This window comes from Erythrolamprus reginae, chromosome 4 (genome assembly GCF_031021105.1).
Source record: "Erythrolamprus reginae isolate rEryReg1 chromosome 4, rEryReg1.hap1, whole genome shotgun sequence".
NCBI classification, from domain to species: domain Eukaryota; kingdom Metazoa; phylum Chordata; class Lepidosauria; order Squamata; family Dipsadidae; genus Erythrolamprus; species Erythrolamprus reginae.
Window position 1 is genome coordinate 39,188,975 of NC_091953.1, and position 22,168 is coordinate 39,211,142.

Here is a 22,168-nt window from a genome sequence, read left to right on the forward strand (position 1 = left end):
TAGTTAAATTATGCTATTTATTCACAAATGTATGTTGGTAATACTCTTTGGAAAAGGAAGAATTGCAGAAGGACAGATAAGAATAGAAGAATGGTTTTAAACGGTTTTAAAAAGATGAGGATGAGAAGTACCATAAAATATTTGAGAACTTATTTCAGGCATTAGGTCTGTTATAATTGTTTCTAATATGTATTGTCATTTCTTTCTACTGCTCTCAGTCTTGTATTGAAACCATTAATTTACTGTATGCATTTGTTTTTACATGGCTAAGTGTGCATTGTTGAATGTTCAATGGGAAAAGGTTAAATTGGAATATTTCTGTTTATTTGAGTACTGTACTTGGGAAGGTGACAGCTTTTTGGAGCAAGGAGTCTATGCATATTTCAGGATTTAGTAGTATAGTGCGAGCCTTTAATGAGCATTTGACTACACAATAAAGGAGTTGGTTGGTTGGTTTGTCTGTTTGTTTCTTATTGTTGATTGCAAGGTGAAAGATTTATTCAGAGCTTTGGTATATGATAGATGTTGGTGTGAAGGTACAACATTTCTTTGGGGGAGACTGAACTAGGTGCTCTGTCATTTCTTACTGTGTGAAGAACAACATCTCCAGGACCGCCTTCTGCCGCACGAATCCCAGCGACTGGTTAGGTCCTACAGAGTTAGCCTTCTCCGGGTCTCGTCGACTAAACAATGTCGTTTGGTGGGACCCAGTGGAAGAGCCTTCTCTGTGGCAGCCCCAACCCTCTGGAACCAGCTTCCCCCGGAGATTAGAACTGCCCCTACCCTCCTTGCCTTTCGTAAACTTCTTAAAACCCACTTCTGCCATCAGGCATGGGGGAATTGAGACATCTCCCCTGGGACTAACTATACAGTTTATACATGGTATGTTTGTGTGTATGTTTGCTTTTAATAATGGTTTTTTTTTAGTGTTTTTTAAATTATTAGATTTGTTTTACATTGTTTTATTGTTGCTGTGAACCGCCCTGAGTCTACGGAGAGGGGCGGCATGCAAATCTAATTAATAATAATAATAATAATCATCATCATCATCATCACCATCATCATCATCATCTAAGGGGATCACTCAAGGTCATCCCTTTATAGACACTGCTATCTGCTATTACACTAGACATGACTTAGAATGAATTAAACTTTCATTCAATCTGTAAATCTAGTCAGGATTTTTTGAACAGTAATAAGTATAAGATTGAACAATTAGGACCTATAATCTGAAAGCTGAGTGGGATGGAAGCATAAAATGTTCATCTTTTAATGTGTAATAGACTGAACCATTCTGGGACAGTTTCAGGCAAGTTACAACATCATGGGCCATTTGAGAAGATAAATATTGTTCCTTGCTCTTTAGAAAAGTTAGAACATAAAAGAAAAAAAAATGAGTTAGCTGTCTTTAATTTGGCTGACAAAAGAATGGAGACGAGCTTTTTAAGGAATATGATTATATCTACCTACAAGAAGGTTTTAGCTTTTTAAAAGATTACATTTTTGGCCTACTCTTTGTACAGGTAGTTTTCAGCTTTTCATTATTTGTTTAATGGCCGTTCAAGAATACAAATGGGTTCAGAAAAAAAGTCATTTATGACCATCCTCAAAATTATGACCATCACACAACCACTATGGTCACACGATTGCAATTCTGGCACTTGGCTGCTGGCTCACATTTACGATTGTAGCATCTTTCTGTGACTTCCCAGACAGCTTCTGACAAACGATTAAGGAAGCACACTATTCATTTAATGACTATGTGATCCACTTAACAACTGTGATGATTTGCTTAATAAAGTGGTAAAAATGGTAGTAAAATAGTGATAAAAGTGTTAGTATTCTAGTATTTATTATGATTATTATTTTGATGTTTTGGGTTTTTATTGTTGCTTGTTGTTACTTTAAAATGATATATTATTGGTACCTTTTTAATGCTTGGTGATTTGCTTTGAATTCACACAGTTGAAAACCAAATCCTATAAATAATTTAAAGAGTTGTTTTATAGTACAAGTGAACTAGCTATGTACTTTAAACCCTTTCTCATCTACAATTGCATTTTTCTCATTTGTACACATTTGTTATTTATTACAATTAAGTATGCCAGATCGATTATAAAAAAGAAACATATCTGCTTCATCTAACATTCATGATAGCATCATTTACTTTAAATTTGCTTAAAATATATATTTACTTAAGGTATTTGTCATGCAGAGTATATGGTATGGTAAAGTAAAATATTGACTGAAATCAGGGCTTGTTGGCTGTCCCCCGTCCCACTTTATAACATTTATAATTTCCAAAATGAACATACAAGACTTATAAAATAAAATGAACAGTGCACCTTTTCTTGTATGCATAAGTATCTAAACTATTTTTTCCTTGTCTGATGAATCATATTGATTTGAAAAGGTTTTTTTCCACTTAAGAAAAAAAATGTTTTGATGAAATTGATCCTGATTTATTTGTTCATTTGACTTTTGCAATATTAATGTGCTTTTGCATTTTCAAGAGAAAGAAACTGATAGTGTGCTAAGAATTCTATGTATATATAGAATAAAACATATTTTGTCGGTATATATTCCTATAGCAAAGAGAGTTTCAGGAAAAATGTGCAGATTATCAAACAGATTTACTGATTGCTTGGCAAAGAAGAATAGACCCGGGCGTACAGAGTGAAATCCTGAAATTTTCATGAGACCTATCCAAAGTGATCGAACGTAGGTCATAGTTCATTTTCCACAGCACATAAGCCCCACAATCATGTCAAGGTAATGCATTATTTGAAGTCAATTTGTTATTATCAAGTGTGGTAATCTACGATTGTATTCACAGTCTAAGACTGATAGAAACAACAATTGAAGTCCCAACCGAAGACTTACATATTAATATTTTGTTTCCTGCACAGTCAGGAAGCTTCAACATGTGATTGTTCTTGGCTGTCTCAATGCATGCTTTTTTCTTCAATAGTTTGACTTGAAGTAAACCTCTGTCTTCATTTATGTGAAGCAAGTATAATCTGTCAATATCACTAAAAAGACATGATACTGAACAGTAATTAGCTTTCTGTTTTTTAATCTAAACTATGAGGCCAGTTTATATCCCGTCAGTAATTCCAGAAATATGTCATATCACAGCTAGGGCCCATGTATTGATGGCCTTGATAATGCTTTCACTGTTTTCTTTAGTATTTTTCTCATTCTTTGGATGTACAGTGATCCCCCGATCATTGCGAGGGTTCCGTTCCAGGACCCCCCGCAATGATCGGTTTTTCGCGAAGTAGCGCTGCGGAAGTAAAAACACCATCTGCGCATGCGCAGATGGTGTTTTTACTTCCGCAGCGCTAGCGAGGAGCCGAAGATTGGGGTTCCTGGGAAGGGGACTCAGCTGGGAAGCGGCGCTGAGGTTTCCCCACCGCCCACGCAAACTCCTCGCTGCCGCTCGCCCGCCCTTCGCCCGCCCACGCCGTTCGCTCGCGCCGCTTCCCAGCTGAGTCCTGAAGCCAATTCGCTTCAGGACTCAGCTGGGAAGCGGCAAGAATGAACGGCGTGGGCGGGCGAAGGGCGCGCGCGCGGGCAGGCAGGCGGCGGACAAGCCATTCGCTCGCGCCGCTTGCTCGCGTTCCCAGCTGAGTCCTGAAGCCAATTCGCTTCAGGACTCAGCTGGGAAGCGGCAAGAATGAACGGCGTGGGCGGGCGAAGTGCGGGCGGGCGGGTGCGCGGGCAGGCAGGCGGTGGACAAGCCGTTCGCTCGCGCCGCTCGCTCGCGCCGCTTGCTCGCACTTCCCAGCTGAGTCCTGAAGCCAATTCGCTTCAGGACTCAGCTGGGAAGCGGCGAGAATGAACGGCGTGGGCGGGCGAAGGGCGGGCGAGCGGCAGCAAGGAGTTTGCGTGGGCGGTGGGGAAACTCCTCGCTGATGCCTGCCGCTCGCCCTCCCGCCAGCAAGAGGGGGAAGACCTAGGGAAGCCGCCCAGCAGCTGATCTGCCCGGCGCCATCTACGCATGCGTGCCCATAGAAAAAAGGGCGCGCATGTGCAGATGGTGTTTTTACTTCCAGGTTGCAAAATCACCATATAGCCATTTCGCAATGATCGGGATCGCAATACCCGGGGGATCACTGTATTCTTTACTAATCATATTTTAACTTGTTCATGTTTGATGTTATCCAATTGGAAAGGTCCATATTTTTAAAGGCTCTCTTCTGATAGCATCTGATGTTTTTGCTGATCAGAATTTCAATGCTATTACTGTTTACTCCAATGTATTGCTATTGTAGCATTTTTGCCTCAGCCAAATTCCATTGCTACATCTATGCTAGAAGTTCTTATAGTATTTGTCAATTTGGATTTCAATTTCTCATTTTCCATTAAAGGGTAATTCTTTGTCAAGTGGACCAATTTTCATAATCTTCTCCACTTGACTACCTCCAATTTCAATGAAACTGCACATATATTCCTTATGGTATAAAACTGAAGTGTGCAAAATTTTAGACTTGATGTTGGTGGATGGAGCGAGACATGATGTCCCAGATGTGCTTAATTGAATTCAGGTCTGGGAAATGGGCGGGCCAGTCCATAGCTTCAATGTCTTCATCTTGCAAGAACTGCTGACACACTCCAGCCACATGATGTCTAGCATTGTCCTGCATTAGGAGGAAATCAGTGCCAACCGCACCAGCATATGGTCACACAGGGGGTCTGAGGATCTCATCTTGGTACCTAATGGCAGTTGGGCTACCTCTGGTGAGCACATGGAGGGCTGTGCGGCCCTCCAAAGAAATGCAATCCCACAACATTACTGACCCACTGCCAAACTGGTCATGTTTAAGATGTTGCAGGCAGCAGATCACTCTCCACGGCATCTCTAGACTCTGTCACGTCTGTCACATGTGCTCAGTATGAACCTGCTTTCATCTGTGAAGAGCACAGGGCGCCAGTGGCAAATTTGCCAATCCTGGTTTTCTGTGGCAAATGCCAAGCATCCTGCACAGTGTTGGGCTGTGAGCACAACCTCAGCTGTGGACGTCGGGCCCTCATACCATCCTCATGGAGTCGGTTTCTAACAATTTGTGCAGACACATTGCACATTTGTGGCCTGCTGGAGGTCATTTTGTAGGGCTCTGGCAGTGCTCCTCCGGTTCCTCCTTGCACAAAGGCAGAGGTAGCAGTCCTGCTGTTGGGTTGTTGCCCTTCTACTGCTTCCTCCATGTCTCCTGGTGTATTGACCTGTCTCCTGGTAGCACCTCTAGCCTCTGGACACTATGCTGACAGACACAGCAAATCTTCTTGCCACAGCTTGTATTGATGTGCCATCCTGGATAAGCTGCACTACCTGAGCCACTTGTGTGGGTTGTAGAGTCCGTCTCATGCTACCAGAAGTGTGAAAGCGCAACCAACATTCAAAAATGACTAAAACATCAGCCAGAAGGCATGAACCACACCTTTATTGAGTGTGTCTTGATAATTGCCAATAATTTCCATCTGTTGTCTATTCCATTTGCACAACAGCATGTGAAATTGATTGTCAATCAGTGTTGCTTCTTAAGTGGACAGTTTGATTTCACTGAAGTTTGATTTACTTGGAGTTATATTCTATTGTTTAAATGTTGCCTTTATTTTTTTGAGCAGTGTATGTGCAAAGTAACCCTTGAATAACAAGGACATGCACATGGAAACATTTATGAGAGCAGTTATAAATAATTATTCATCCACACACAGATGCACTAACTTGAATTAAATTTTACTTTAAGAAATAGCACAATCCAGTAAACAGTCCAGGTCATATATGTAATAGTCAGAATAGCAGTCCAAAGAATATCCAATTACAAAGTCTTCTTACCAGTTGTCTGTGTCATGCACAGTAAACAAAGATACCAAGATACACAGTTTAGATAACAACGGAGAAGAGAATGTCAAAGAAAACATAACAGAGAGAGAGAGCGCTATAATCTCCAGCTCCCTCTTATAACAACCTCAACACAATCAGAAATAGCATACAGTTAAAACTACATACATTAGCACAGTTAAACCTACTTTGTAATGATGGTTTATATATTACCAATCCAACTGATTGGACAAAGTCCTAACAATTAGAACTTTAGTTAATGTGTGATTATGGAACTTTAGGATTTAGCTTTCTTTTAAGTCTTCCCATTGTTTATAATTTGCAGTTGAAGATTTCTCTTTATGCCTTTGGCATTTATTTGGTGTATGGCTTTGAATTAAACATATGCCACATTTGATGCATTTAGTTTGGAATTCAGTTCATAAAGAGATTCCCAGTGAAGCTGTTCAGTTGTGTAGGCATTTGCTCAACATGAACCTATTTTTGGTAGTTCTTGGAAAGGGGCAGCATACAAATCTAATATATTATATAATAATAATAATAATAACAACAACAACAACAACAACAATAATTTTAGCATTTTAGCTGGTCTTGTGCTTGATTTTGTGCTGCAATTGTATCTTAATTCATATCAAGAGATATAATAATATTTTAAATATGTAGCCTTTTTTATATTGACTTGCAATTTCATTATTAAAATTCTGCAAATCAAACTACTTGAGTGTCATCCAACTATATATGTGGATTGTATATGTTCTAAAAACTATATATGAATGGAATATTAAGATATGATTGCTCATAGTATAGGAGCGTCTTCCGTGAATGAAAAATACTATTCAAGAAAATGAGATGAGAAAGAAATGAGTTACAGAAGTCAATTGCTGCAGAGAAATAAATGTTGAAAGAGACATGTGATGAGCGGGATGGTTGTTCAAAGATTTTTTAAAAAGAACAAGGAATTTCAAAGTCATGTAAAATACAAAGAAGAAACAATATGAAATCTTCAAATGTAATAGCAGAACTAAAATTAAAGCAAAAACAAAAAACATTTTACTAAGAAAAGCTTATTTCTTTGAAATGATAAAGCACTGGGAAGATACTGAGGAGATTATAATGATTAAAATGAGAAGTGACCATAGGGGAGGGAGGGGGAGAGAGAGAGAGAGAATGAATACTCGTTTCACAGTAAGAAAATACATTGTATATGTATTATACAAGAAATCTGTCATTATATTTGTAGATTCATGAGAGAAATGGAGATACATTTGATTTAATGTACATGTTAAAGACTTCATTCAAAGGTGATAGTAGATACACTTTGGAATCATACCAATGATTTCTTTATTTATTAAAATATTAATGGAAATAATATGGAAAATATTATTGTAAAATATTATTGTAAAAACCTTCATTATATTGCCTTCTTTTCTATAAGTTGACAATGGATCTGATTACAATGTATAAAACTCTCAGATGGAATACCTGAGAACTATAGTCTAAAATATAAAATAGGGGCGCAATGGTTAGAGTGCAGTACTGCAAGCTACTTCTGCTGATTACTGGCTGCCAGTGGGGCATTTTTTGTACAGATATTGTAAGTGTATTGCTTAGCTTATTAGAAGCTTTTCGTTCCTGATTTTACCAGCATACCTATCCATTTCCTCCTTTTTGATTTTTCTCTTTGCAAAATACATTTTGTGTACAGTGATACCTTGTCTTACAAACTTAATTGGGTCCGGGACAAGGTTCTTAAGGTGAAAAGTTTGTAAGACGAAACAATGTTTCCCATAGGAATCAATGGAAAAGCGATTAATGCGTGCAAGCCCAAAATTCACCCCTTTTGCCAGCCGAATCTCCCGTTTTTGTGCTGCTGGGATTCCCCTGAGGCTCCCTTCCACGGGAAACCCCACCTCCAGACTTCTGTGTTTTTGCGATGCTGCAGGGGAATCCCAGCAGGGGAATCCCGGCATCACAAAAACGAGCGCTTCCCTGGCAACAGAACTCCGGAGATGGGGTTTCCCAGCAAAAGGAGCATCAATGAAATCGCAGCATCGCAAAAACACCGAAGTCCTCAAAACCCCACCTCTGGACCTCTGTGTTTTTGCGATGCTGAGATTTCATGAGGCTCCCAGCAATGCAAAAACAGGTGCTTCGCTGGCAACGGAAGTCCGGAAGTGGGGCATCCCAGCGGCGGCGCGATGGGTTTGTAAGGTGAAAATAGTTTGTAAGAAGAGGCAAAAAAATCTTAAACCCCGGGTTTGTATCTCGAAAAGTTTGTATGACGAGGCGTTTGTAAGACGAGGTATCACTGTTATTTTGAAGAAAAAATAATAATCTAAATACATTGTTTTCAGAATGTAACTGCAAATTGACTAGATTAAAAACCAATAATCTGTTTACAGAAAGTGCCTTCTACTCTTTGTAAATTAACCTAGCAAAAACTTTTAAAAAGGCAATTTCTTGAATGCTGGGGGGGAAAAGTGTGGTATTTTTCATTTGATCTCTGCTTAAAAGAATGTTTACATAAGGCCACCAAATAATTATTAATTATATAATTATTAAGAACCAGGCAGCTTGATGGAAGTACATATATGAAATTATGCCCTTTTCTTAGCAATGGTAATTGCTGTGAGAGGTAGTAACAAAGCAGTAATGAGCTGGTGTTTGCATTAAAAAGGCTTCTAAAAGACTATTAGGGAGAAAATGCACCATTATTTTGCAGAGAAAATTGAAGGCTTACTGAATTTGCTTTCACTGACAATGTTCTAACATTTGATAATCGTATCACTATATTAACAGCTAATATTAACCATTTAAAATGCTTTTTTAAAAGTAGAAAACTAGCATGTATATGAAAAATCCTATTTGCTCTTCTTTTCTATGAAGAAAATAGATGCTGGAAAAATGAAGAACCTTTCTCTACTGTTAACCTGAAATACAATCCAAATATGCTGACATAGAAATTGCTGATCCATTTATAGACTCTGTTTTCCTCTGCTTGTGTTGTGTCATACTTGTTCAAATAAGTTGAATTTACTATTTAAATTTATATTTTTTGGGTGGTATTTATGTTTTTGGGAAGTTGTGTTTCTTGTTACTGTTATGATTATTATAATTCAGGCTGTCTATCTTGCTGTAAATTTTTAAATATTTTTACTATTTTGGAAGTTATAGATGTTATACATTCCACTAGAATTACATAGTTGTAAAAATATTGGTATAGTAAATAAATAAATAACTTTAGCTTGATAAACATACTTTTGAGTTTTATTGTCCCTTTTTATTTCTACTATTCTAAATGTTCTCTATTGTTGCCAATTTTATGACCCCCTTCATGCCTGTTCACTTATAAAAAAACTCAGTTCCAAGGCAAATCTTTCTGACCATTTATTACTAGTGTATTTGTTCTATTGCTCAATGAGTTTCCAATTCATAAAAATAGAACTTGTCCTAAATATAAAAATACTTGTCCTGTATAAAAATAGAACTTGAATAGGAATGTTATACAAATTGTTGACCATCAATATTTCAAATACCTTGTTTTGTCAAGTTAGTTTCACACTTACTGAAATAAGGCTTGTTTCTTTATGTTTTGCTATTCTGTAAGCAAAATTAATTATTTTATTTATTTATTTATTTTATTTTATTTTATTGGATTTGTATGCCGCCACTCTCCATGGATTCAGGGCGGCTTACAACGTATATCAAAATACATGATAGTTTGTCCAATTAATATGCTAAAAAAGAGTTCTTAAAATTCTAGTTTTAAAACATTCAATCACATTCACACAATAATCACGCTTACGGCATTCGTTGGACAGGGGAAGATCTAATGTCCCCAGGCCTGATGGCAAAGATGTGTTTTTAGACTCTTTTGGAAGGCAAGGAGGGTGGGGGCAGTGCAAATCTCCAGGGGGAGCTGATTCCAGAGGGCCAGGGCCCCCACAGAAAAGGCTCTTCCCCTAGGTCCCGCCAGCTGAAATTGTTTGGTTGATGGGACCCTAAGGAGACCAACTCTGTGGGACCTCACTGGTCGCTGGGATTCGTGCCACAGAAGACAGTCTCGGAGATAGTCTGGTCCTAGCCATGTAGGGCTTTATAGGTCATAACCAACACTTTGAATTGTGTCTGGAAACTGTTTGGCCACCGATGGAGTCCGCTGACGAAATATGGGCATGCCTTGGAGGGCCCATAACCGCTCGCACAGCTGCATTTTGTACAATTTGAAGTTCCCAAAAACTCTTCAAAGGTAGCCTCATGTAGAGAGCATGCAGTAGTCGAACCTTGAGGTGACAAGGGCATGAGTGATTGTGAGCAAAGACTCTGTCCAAATAGGGCCACAATTGATGCACCAGGCGAACTTGGCCGAATGCCCCCCTCGCCACAGCCGAAAGATAGTGGTCTAAAGTCAGCTGTGGATCCAGGAGGACACCCAAGTTATGGACCCTCTCTGAGGGGATCAATAATTCCTCCCCCCAGGTAATAGATGGACAGAGGGACGTGTCCTTGGGAGGCAATACCCACAGCCACTCTGTCTTGTCTGGATTGAGATTGAGCCTGTTGGCACCCATCCAGATCCTGATAGCCTCCAGACTTCCACTTCCACTGCTTTACTGAGTGGACCCGGAGTGGAGATGTACAGCTGAATATCATCACCATACTGGTGGTATCTCACCCCGTGCCCTTGAATGATCTCTCCCAGCGGTTTCATGTAGATATTAAACAACAGGGGGGAGTGGACTGACCCCTGAGGAACTCCACAAGGTAGAGATCTAAGAGTCGACCTCTGACCCTCTGCTAACACTGCGACTGACCAGAGAGGTAGGTGAACCACCACACAATGGTGCCCCCCACTCCCAGCCCCTCCAGTCGGTGCAGAAGAATACTATGATCTATGGTATCAAAAGCCGCTGAGAGGTCAAGAAGCACCAGGACAGAGAATAAACCACTGTCCCGGGCCCGCCAGAGATCATCCATCAGTGTGACCAAAGCAGTTTCTGTGCTGTAGCCGGGCCTGAATCCTGACTGCCGAGGGCCTAGATAATCGGCTTCTTCCAAGGACTGCTGGAGCTGGAGTGACACTACTTTCTCAACAACCTTCCCCATAAAGGGAAGGTTGGAGACAGGACGATAGTTATTAAATATAGCTGGGTCCTGGGAAGGCTTCTTGAGGAGGGGGCACACAAGTGCCTCCTTATAGGGAACTGGGAAGGACCTCTCCCTCAGCGAAGCGTTGGTAATCTCCTGGACCCAGCTCCGTGTCACCTCCTTGCTGGCCGAGACCAACCAGGAGGGACCAACAAGCAGGTGGTGGAACTCCTAGCTCCAATGGCCTTGTCCACTTCATTAGGTGTCACCAAGTCAAACTCGCTCCAAACAGATGGACTAAGATGGGCCCTGTCACCTCGACTGACTCGTTGTCAGCCAACTCTGCATTCCAATTGGAGTCAAGACCAGTCCGGATCTCAGCGATTTTATCTGAGAAAAACTTGTTAAATGCCTCAGCATTACCCTGCAAGGGTCCCCCAACTCCCCTCTGGTTAAGGAGGGAGCGATTCAACATCCCTGTGGCTGCAACACCCCTTTTATTGAATCCCAGACATGAGTAGCAGTTGATTGGTTTCCATTTGTTTTTCATTAATATTTTTCTTTCATTTGGAAACTGTGTGAAACTTAGTGTGTAATTAAGGCTCCTGCTTCCTACTTTGCCCATAATAATTTGGTGAGTTAGGTGAGAAAGAGAGAGAGACTGACTTAAAGGACTGACCTAAACTCACTAGCTGGTTATGCGGAAGGGAGGCTATACCTCACAGACTCCTAGATTTTTCGCCAGCACCTTAACTCTCACATCCAACAGGCATTTATATACTTAATTTATATCATTTTTAAAATTCTTTCAAATATTTGTTTACACTAGGTAACCTTTAAGAGAAGGAAACATTTCAATAGGTAACAGTTAAACAAATAACAACCCATTTAATTTTTAGATTTGGCACTGTTTTTAAAAAAACAATACTGTATGTTTTACTAAATTACTGCATCAGACATAATTGTATTAAAGTATCAGAATCTTCATGTTTCTTCTTGCAGGGAGGTATGTATTGCTCTAACTAATCTCTAAAATATTCGGTATGCTTCCTTGATTCAGTTTGATTGTATGCTGTAACAATTTGTTCTGTTGTGCCATTGAAATCAATGAAGAACAAGAGGAACTCAAACATGAATAAATGAATAAGTTTGAAGGAATAAAGGAAAAAAGTGAAATTGTGGCATACATATGCTTTTTCTATACAAAATACGCTCATATAGTTATGACAAAGGAGCACATTGTTAGTTTGCTGCTGTATTAGCTGAGAATTATTCCAAAAGATTTTCAAATATAGCACAGTATAATATAATAGCCATATTTCTGAGAGAATTTGAAGACTTGGTGTCAGAAATAGAAAATATGACCAAACTCTTAGGGGGAATTTTTATAAGAGTCCCGAGAAAGTGGAAAGCATGAGAAAGAAATTCAAAACAATCCTACTTTGATTATGTTTACTCTTAAGATACAACATAAAGAACAGGCTTTGGTGTTTTGTTATTCTGCTTTCTTCAAGCTGTAAAGAACATTTTGGAACCCACGCCTGTTTTTTTACAGTTGAAGGAGTGGCAGAGTGGGAAAAGAATAAACATTTCTGTAGAACCCTACAAGGACGGATGCATTATAGTACAGATTCAGTACTTTGAGGTCAATACCATTTGCTCAAGTGTATAAAATACATTATAAATATACTTCAGTGATAATTGTGAGCTGCAAATAAAGTGAATGGTAGGACATTGTAGGATGTGTAGCACTTTACATTTAAGGAATATTATATAAAACAATGGAAATACTATTTATCATTGGGATAATTGAAATTGAATTACTCTTACGCTACTAAGTATATGAATTAATGTGCATGAGGACTTGATATCAAACCCTATGAGACCCATTCTGTTCTTATATTTTCTGAAATCAATGGTTATATTTTAATTTCCAGACCCCTATTGAGCTAGACGAAATCCAAGTAGTTAATTAGAAATACAGTATTGGACTCTATGAATACAAAAGCCATGTCCTTGAAGAAATGGCCATATAGCCACAAATGTTTTACATATCATCTTATAAATTAGAGTATGGCATCAACATAGCATTGGATCTAGTGATAAACATGCTTAGTGTAGCTCTTTTACATTAATTGAGCAAAATTTTTATAATTAATTTGAGGCACACAAATTATGCATAGATCAAAACAATGCACAGATAGTTTTTGCAATTACTACTCAAACATTTCTGAACAGAAGTATTTTTACTGTAATGAGCACTATATTTTTCAATCAAGCTCTTAATATACCAATAAAATGCAGATATTTTGAATGAGTTACCCAGCACTCTAGAGTAGAAATGGGAGTTTGTAGGATAATTGTTCTATTAGTCAATCAAACGTACCAAGTAGAGTTCATTCTTTGCAAGAGTTCAGTAATTGTGCAATCATTCTATGGGGAGGGGAATCATTATAGCTATATGGTTACAAATTGCAAGAAAGATCACCCTCTGACTTAATTGAAAGGACATTTTCAAGCTTTTTTTCTTCTCTAAATATTTTTATATTTTTTATATAATACATTCTGCTTGTACTATAATAATAAATTCTGCTTTGTAGTGGTGAACATTCGGTATAGGTTGATTTCTTATATCCTGTAAAAAATGTAGGCAAGCCATTCGTTGCAACTAGTGAAGTACTACAGTAGCAGCAGTCTTTTATATGATTTATTTATTTATTATTTATTAATTGGATTTGTATGCCGCCCCTCTCCGGGGACTCGAGGCGGCTCACAACATATCAAAGAAAACATAACATTTTCCTCACAAAGAACATAAGCAGAAAGTGGCTACACCTTGCCACATAAATCAGAAAGATATATATCAACTGTCTGTCTTCTGGATATCTAGCCCGTAAAATTATGGGGAAAAGTACCTATGACCTCTGGGACCAACCATCAACTCTACTGGAGATCATCATATTCAGAATAATTTTTTGAGTTGAGATCAAATTCCTTTGGAAGAGACATAAAAGCAGAAAATAGGATTGAACATTCTTGTCCTACTTACACGGTGAGTCACATATCCGTTTCAGTGTAGCAATTTCTTACCCATATAAAGTTACTCTAAAGCTCATACAAAATGTTGCATTTATCTAAACTTTCAGAGGTAGCAGCTAGTTTATCTGCTGGCCTTAGACTTGCAACTTCCCACTGTCTTTCTGCAAACTTCTCACAAGCCAACCAAAAGGAGAATCTGGCAGGAGTTCTAGGGAGGAAAGAGCAAAGAAAGAAAGAAAGAAAGAAAGAAAGAAAGAAAGAAAGAAAGAAAGAAAGAAAGAAAGAAAGAAAGAAAGAAAGAAAGAAAGATTTCCAACACTTCCTTACATTTTCCCACAAGGAAGATCAGTATAAGTATATGTCCTATTGCTCTCCTATATCTCCTATACCTTTCTTCTATTCCTATATCTCTTCTTCTATTCTTTCATTGATATGTTCTATTACTATACCTTCTTTTCTATTATTTCTTATATTTTACTATGAGTATCTCCTCTATAACCTTCATCATGTATTTTACTATGTGTATATAGATATATATACCCACTAAAACCCTAATTGTGTATTGGACAAAATAAATAAAAATAAATAAATAAATAAGCTGACAGGGAGTCGCAATTTCCTGCTCCTTCTGCTTGTTTATTTATTTGTTTGTTTATTTATTGAGCTAGCCTGCTGTAGTCATTTTGTGTTTTTGGTTTAAGTAAGAAAATATTTCTGAAATGATATCTTAACACAGTGTTTTTCAACCAGTGTGCCGTGGCACACTAGTGTGCCGCGAGACATGGTCAGGTGTGCCGCGAAGCTCAGAAAGAAAGAGAGAGAGAAAGAAAGAGAGAGAGAGAGAGAACAAGAGAGAGAAAGAAAGAGAGAGAGAAAGAGAGAGAAAGAAAGCGAGAGAGAGAGAGAAAGAGGGAGGGAAGGAGAAAGAAGGAGGCAGGGAGGGAGAGAGAGAAAGAGCAAAAAAGAGGAAGGAAGGAAGAGAAAGAAAGGGGGATGGAGAGAGAGAGAAAGAAAGGAAGGAAGTGAGAGAAAGAGGGAGGAAGAAAGAAATAGAGTGAAGGGGAGGGAGAGAGAGGAATTTTTTTGTCCAAACTTTTTTTAGCGCCCCCCTCCTCAATGTGCCCCAAGGTTTTGTAAATGTAAAAAATGTGCCGCAGCTCAAAAAAGGTTGAAAATCACTGTCTTAACACACGTATCAAACTTGCCACATCACATGGCCGTCATGTGATGTGATATTTTTCCCTTTGCAGAGCTTGGGTGAGCGTGGCCTTCATGTGATGCATCCATCCCATGGGCCGCCAGTTTAACACCCCTGCTTTAACAGGTCATAGGTAGCTTCACTTATTGTTTTTAATCCTTCAAATTTAAGCATAACAGAACACAGCTACAGCTTTAAGTTGGCTTTTTACTTTTCAAGGACCGTGGTGAAATGTATCTGCTGAATAATTTGATTTCTGTGATATTAAAAAAACATGAAAGAGGAAAAGAGCTGGAGAATGTGGCAGATAAAGTACTTATATCAACTGTGAAGTCCTTTCCTTTTTCTTGACTTAATATAGCACATTAAACTTGAATTAAAACTTGTAATGCTGATTGATTTTATTAGTCTTATAAATGAAGGGGGAAAAGAGGGAGGCATATCATTTCAACCTTCACTTAACTTTGACTTAAAGCTTTTTAAATGGCTGAACTGCCTACTATCTTATCAGAAAGACAGGTTTACCCAATGCAGATTAATTAAGCAAGGGTCAAGAGTTACACTGAAAGTTTTTTTAATTTCTCTTTTTCTGGACATAACTAATTAACTAGTTATAAGAAGAAATATAATTACTTGATAATTATATGAATTATAAATGTTTTTATGACTTACATAGGTTTTATTTTTCTGATTTCAGCCATACTCTGAAGTTGAACTGAAGTGATAAAGAAATATGGAAATATGGATAATAGGAAATAAATGTACTGTGGAGGAAATAATATTCTGAGATAATAAAATACCTACTTTTCATGAAAATATATAATTCACTCTTTATTGCAAAACTTCATTACACATGATGCATATGCCTAGTTCATCAGGTAAATAAAGAAAATTATTTTAAGCAAGTCTGATTCTTTGGAAGAATATTTTGATGTATGTAAATCTGCTTCTATTTCATAAAGCAGAACTTTGTTGCATTCAAACCTAGTCTATAATAATTTATTCCAAAACACCCGATCAGCCATTCTGAATAGTATATCTGTATACTGCTTATACTTTCTATTTGGACAAGGTATGGTTAGCTTGCAAGATAATCTCTAGATAGCAATCTTATTTTGCATAAAATAGCACAAATTGATCCTTTGGCTAAAACTCAGTATTGACTGTAATTATGACCCACTTATCACAATGTGTCCAAATTGACCAGTATTTACCTTATATCCAGCGGTGGGCTATGAGCCGGAACGCTAAATTGTGCTCGCTGTCGCGGCTCATAAATGGTTGCGGGGCCAGCGCGATTTTGTTTCTGCACTTGTGGAGGTAGCAAAATTGTGCTGGCCCACAAGAACTTATGAGCCATGGCGGCGAGCGCAATTTAGTGTTCCGGCTCGTAGCCCACTGCTGCTTATAAATGGGAATGCTACATGAGACACAGGTATGATTAAGGCTCCTGACCTACTCTATCATTTTTAAAGTCTTAGATAACCTCAAAATGAAAGCATTAACTAATTAATTAAGAAATTAATTAAGGAACTAAGAAATCAATTAATTAAAAAAATTAAGAAATTAATTAATTAACAAACATATGGATTAGTCTGAAGTTGAATATTCATTTTTTATTTTCTAAATTGTTAACATATTTAAGGCAGTCAGAATGAAGCAGTACACCAAAGTATTAGGGTTACAGTTTAGAAATATATAATCTTTAATGATTTTGCCATAGTACTATCTATCTATCTATCTATCTATCTATCTATCTATCTATCTATCTATCTATCTATCTATCTATCTATCTATCTATCTATCTGATTTGTTTGCCGACTATAAGTTGGTAATAACCATACCAACTCTACTTGTTGCACTTGGTGTCTGCAAAATATTTGCTGATGCTGGGGAAAACAAAATCACTTGAATATCTTAGCAATGCTAAGTAGCTTGTTGAACAGTGATTTTTTAAAATAGTTTGGCAGAGGATTCCTCCATGTCCTGTATAGCATTAGAGATTATCTTGATTGACTCTGACAGTACTTTTCTGTCAGCATTTTCCCTAGAAACTTTCAATAAACAACAGATCAGGTATTAAAAAATACTTTATTTGAAAATTGCAAAAGAAAATTGATGGGTTTTTTTTCAAAAAGTAAGAAAGGACATTTTAAAAATGAAAATTGTTTTCATGTTGTCTATTATGTGCCATCAAGTCATTGTTGATTCTGGAATTCTGACAATTTTCCTGTGAAAGTTGGCATTCATTAAGTATTAGCATTATTGCTGTTGCTGTTGATTTGTGTCATACTAAACCTGCATCACAATGCCCATTGTCCACACTGACAATGTCCAGCTTAGGAAGGGAAGAATTGCAGCACTATGTCCAGACATAGAATGAATTGACTTGTGCTGCAATATCAAGAAGACTAAATGGGCAATCTCCTGATGCTGGTAGAATCCAAAGGATGTCTGATGTTGCAAGTGATATGGAATGGCCATATTTGGGTCAATAAATTTAGTATACTTGTAATTGGCTATAATGAAATTATGATCTATAGCTTTTATCAATTTCATGGAATTAAGGGAAAAGCTACATGTATAAAGTTAGTAATTATGTATTTTTCAAATACCCTGAGAAACTTGTAGTCTGGTAGAAGCTAAGTTAACACTTTTACAAAGCAAGGCATTTTTAAACCATGGATTAATTGACCTGATCAGCATCTTCTGAACCATCTTTCCATTTCTTATGACAAGCCAGTTTGTTCTCATTAAGATGGTACACACTTGCATACTGATGGACCATTAATTTTGCCTAGATTCATGACGATGACATGGTCAACCATAACATTTTAATTAATCAAAGATGTTGTGCCTGAACATAGTGTATTCTGAAATATGTAATGTTCAGAGACTTTATTAAATACATTTATTAAATACATAATGTTGCTTATTGTCTTTGGAATATACAGTATTTCTACTCCATAACATTTTCTTTTGATCTTGTTTCTTTTTTTCTGAACTTTGCAAGAGTTTATTGAACTAAAAATTAACAGGTTTTGTTCTTTGACATGAAGAATAATTTCAAATTTGTATTAGCTTTGAAGTTTTAGTCTATCATGAAACATAAACATAAATTATAATAGGTATAAGAATGATTTTAAAATAAATAACCTAATTTCTCCCTCCCTCCTTCCTGGTTTAGTACTGTCTTATATGAATTCAAAGTTGGCCTTGCACAGTCTTTTTGCTTTCTGGAAATTAAGTATAAGGTCATGCCTTATCTCAGTGTTTCCCAACCTTTTTTGAGCCGCGGCACATTATTCATGTTTTCAAAATTCTTGGGAACACTGAAGGGGGGGGGCGGGGGGCTAAAGAAAAGTTTGGACAAAAAAAATATCTCTTCCTCCATTTCACTCTATTTCTCCCTCCCTCTTTCTTTCTCTCTCTTCCTTCCTTCCCTTCTTTCTCTCCATCCCTCTTTCTTTCTTTCTTCCTCTCTTTTTTGCTCTCTTTCTCTCTCCCTCCTTCCCTCCCTCTATGTCTTTCCCTCTCCCTCCTTCCCCCCTTTCTTTCTCTCTCTCTCTTGCTTTCTTTCCCTCTCTTTCTCTTGCTTTCTTTCTCTCATTCTCTCACCCCTCCTTTTTCTCTCTCTCTCTTTCTCGTTCACCACGCCAGCAACAGAGAGAAAAAGAAAGAGCGAGAGAGAGCCGGAGAGAGAGTGGAGTGCGCAGCAGCCATCAGCCTCCTTGCCCTCCCAGACGTCCCCAGCGCCCGGCCTCGCGCCGCCTCCCGTTAGCCCGGCCGAAAGCCACACAGTCCCGGACTCCCGGATCGCTCGCTTCTCCAGCCAGCGGGGCGCTTTCCTGGGCAGATGGCTTTGCTGACCGGAGAAGCGAGCGATCCGGGAGTCCGGGACTGTGTGGCTTTGCGCCATGAAGAGAAAACGGCAGCAGGGAAAAGTCTCTTCATGGCGCAAAGCCACACAGTCCCGGACTCCCGGATTCCTCGCCCCAAGGCAGGAGGCGGCGGCGGAGGAGAGTGGGCGGATCGGGCGGGCAATGGGGCAGGGTGGAGAAGCCAGGGGCGCGTTTGGCCGGAGGCACCGTGGGGAGGCAGGGACAGGGAGGTGCGGCAGTAGGTGCCTCCGGCCAAACGCGCCCCTGGCTTCTCCGCCCTGCCCCATTGCCCGCCCGATCCGCCCACTCTCCTCCGCCGCCTCTCGCCGCGGCACAGCTGACGGTGTCTCGCGGCAGACTAGTGTGCCGTGGCACACCGGTTGGGAAACGCTGCCTTATCTGATCATATGCACTCAAAACATTGCACCTTGACTGATTTTTGCTGTAACCTTAATGTTTAAAGAACATTGCTAATTACACTTTCCATTTTCTAAACTATATTTCTCAGTACTTTTGTTAACTTCCAAAGAAAGCTTTGGTGGGTAGGATTGATTGAAAGGGCCTTCTTCAGTCAAGCTACAATAGTAATTTCTCCCTTTGGAAGCTGAAGTCAATAATTACTTCAGGTGATTCAGGAAGGTTAAGATAACAGTTTTAGGATAGATTCAGTTGAGAGATACTTCATAGAAATATTATCATGGGGAGAAGGAAAAAACTGCTTTAATCTTTGCTCTGTCTGTCTACCTACCTACCTACCTACCTACCTGTCTATCCATCTATCTATCTATCTATCTATCTATCTATCTATCTATCTATCTATCTATCTATCTATCTATCTATCTATTGGATTTCTATGCCATCTTTCTCCATAGAACTGCCTATGAATTGCATTTGCTGAGTTAGCCTTTATTAGTTTTGCTTTGATGTTTGTCCTCCTCAGTTTTTACTGCTATATTCAATCCATGTGTTACATTCTCAGACTGAAGCACATAAATTTCAGTCAGGTCCTCCATTCTGGAATGAAAATATACTGACTGCTCATTGGCTAGACCAGGGGTCCCCAAACTTTTTACACAGGGGGCCAGTTCACTGTCCCTCGGATTATTGGAGAGCCGGGCTATTTAAAAAAATATGAACAAATCCCTATGCACATTGCACATACCTTATTTTAAAGTAAAAAACAAAATGGGAACATACTATTTAGAGGGGGGGGAGTCTGAAATTCATATATGTTTATATTTTGTTTTTAATTTTCTTTTGTTAACGTCTGATTGGCTATACAAGGTTTTCTTGGCTTATAGAAAATGTATAAAGAAAGAAGGAAGCACTTTGGCATAATGGTTAATAAGTTACAAATATAATTGGTGTTGTACTTTTTGAAGGAACATTAAGGAGGGAATTTAATTAAAAGATAATGAATGTAACTGGATGACAAAATTAGAAAAAAAAAACCTTTTACAACTTTTTTGATGATTGATATTAGTTACTACCATGTTTCCCCGATAGTAAGACACCCCTGATTGTAAGACATATCGGGGGTTTCAGAGGGGTCGGCTAATATAAGCCATACCCCGAAAGTAAGACATATGTCTTACTTTCGGGGAAACACGGGGGGTATTGCCGCTGGATCCTCTCTACGTTACGCTTGCTTTTGCCGCCGCCGGCAGTCTACGAGCATCCGCTGGCCGCTGCTGCAGTCACTTTCTGCCTCCGCTGGAGCTGGCTGTGGTTTCATCCTCTGCTTGGAGAGGTAGCATCCTCTGCTTGGAGAGGACTTTGAAAGTGACGCTGGCTGCTGTACCAGTTTCTTTCCTTCTCCCCCACCCCCATTTTTGTAAGGAAGCGCTGAAAGACACCGCGGAACTTACCGCTGAGTAAATTTATTATTTTAAAGCAGCCGGCGTCACCTCCAAAGTCCTCTCCATGGCAACTCCTGTCTTGTTTGCTTTTGGACCCCAAAATACCCCCCGCACGCCCTTTTCCATGGGCGCGCAGTCCACATCCCCCTGCCAGCCCGCGTCGTTGAGGCTTTTGCTGCTTCTGGAGGGGTGGGCGCTGATCCCCCCCTCCAGGAGCAGCAAAAGCCTAAGCGGCGGGGCGTGCCGTTTGCCTTTCAGCATCGGCGCCTTCCCCTCCACGAGCAGCAAAAGCCTCAACGACAGAGCCGAAAGGCAAACAGCGTGCCCAGTCGCTGAGGCTTTTGCTGCTTCTGGAGGGGTGGGCGCCGATGCCGAAAGCCTCAGCGCCGTTTGGCTGCCGGGGGGGCGGGAGGAGAAAATCCTCCCCCCCTCCAGGAGCAGCAAAAGCCTAAGCGGCGGGGTGCGCTGTTTGCCTTTCGGCTCCGATGCTTAGGCTTTTGCTGCTTCTGGAGGGGTGGGCACCGATCCCCCCCTCCAGGAGCAGCAAAAGCCTAAACGGCGGGGCGCGCCGTTTGCCTTTCGGCATCGGCGCCTTCCCATCCACGAGCAGCAAAAGCCTCAACGACGGAGCCGAAAGGCAAACAGCGTGCCCAGTCGCTTAGGCTTTTGCTGCTTCTGGAGGGGTGGGCGCCGATGCCGAAAGCCTCAGTGCCGTTTGGCTGCCGGGGGGACAGGGAGGAGAAAATCCTCCCCCCCCCGCTCCAGGAGCAGCAAAAGCCTAAGCGGCGGGGTGCGCTGTTTGCCTTTCGGCTCCGACGCTTAGGCTTTTGCTGCTCGTGGAGGGTGGGGGTGCTAATGCCAAATGCTTTCCCTCCACGGTGGGGGGGTGCAGGGCAGGCACAGTGAGCCCCAGGAGACAAAGAGAATGAGAGAAAGGAAAGAGACAGAAAGGGAGGGAGAGAAAGAAAGAGTGAGAGATAGAAAGGATAGAGAGAAAGAGGGAATGAGAGAAAGGAAAGAGAGAGAAAAGGAGGGAGAGAAGTAAAGAGTGAGAGATAGAAAGGATAGAGAGAAAGTGGGAATGAGAGAAAGGAAAGACAGAAAGGGAGGGAGAGAAAGAAAGAGTGAGAGATAGAAAGGATAGAGAGAAAGGGAATGAGAGAAAGGAAAGAGAGAAAGGGAGGGAGAGAAGGAAAGAGTGAGAGAGAGAAAGGGAGGGAGAAGGAAAGAGTGAGAGATAGAAAGGATAGAGAGAAAG

General features: G+C 39.8%; 1 protein-coding gene across 5 annotated transcripts in view; it reads left to right on the forward strand.

The window, feature by feature from the left end:
• The window catches only part of ALCAM (activated leukocyte cell adhesion molecule), a 140,072-nt gene that overhangs the window by 23,856 nt on the left and 94,048 nt on the right, over window positions 1-22,168 (forward strand). The window contains exon 2 of one of the 5 annotated variants that reach the window (XM_070750091.1): window positions 15,868-16,048. The exons of the other annotated variants lie outside the window; for them this stretch is intronic. Coding sequence (XP_070606192.1) covers window positions 16,024-16,048 — 25 coding nt within the window. The 5' untranslated portion in view covers window positions 15,868-16,023. The remainder of the gene's footprint in view (window positions 1-15,867; window positions 16,049-22,168) is intronic. 5 annotated transcript variants of the gene reach the window in all.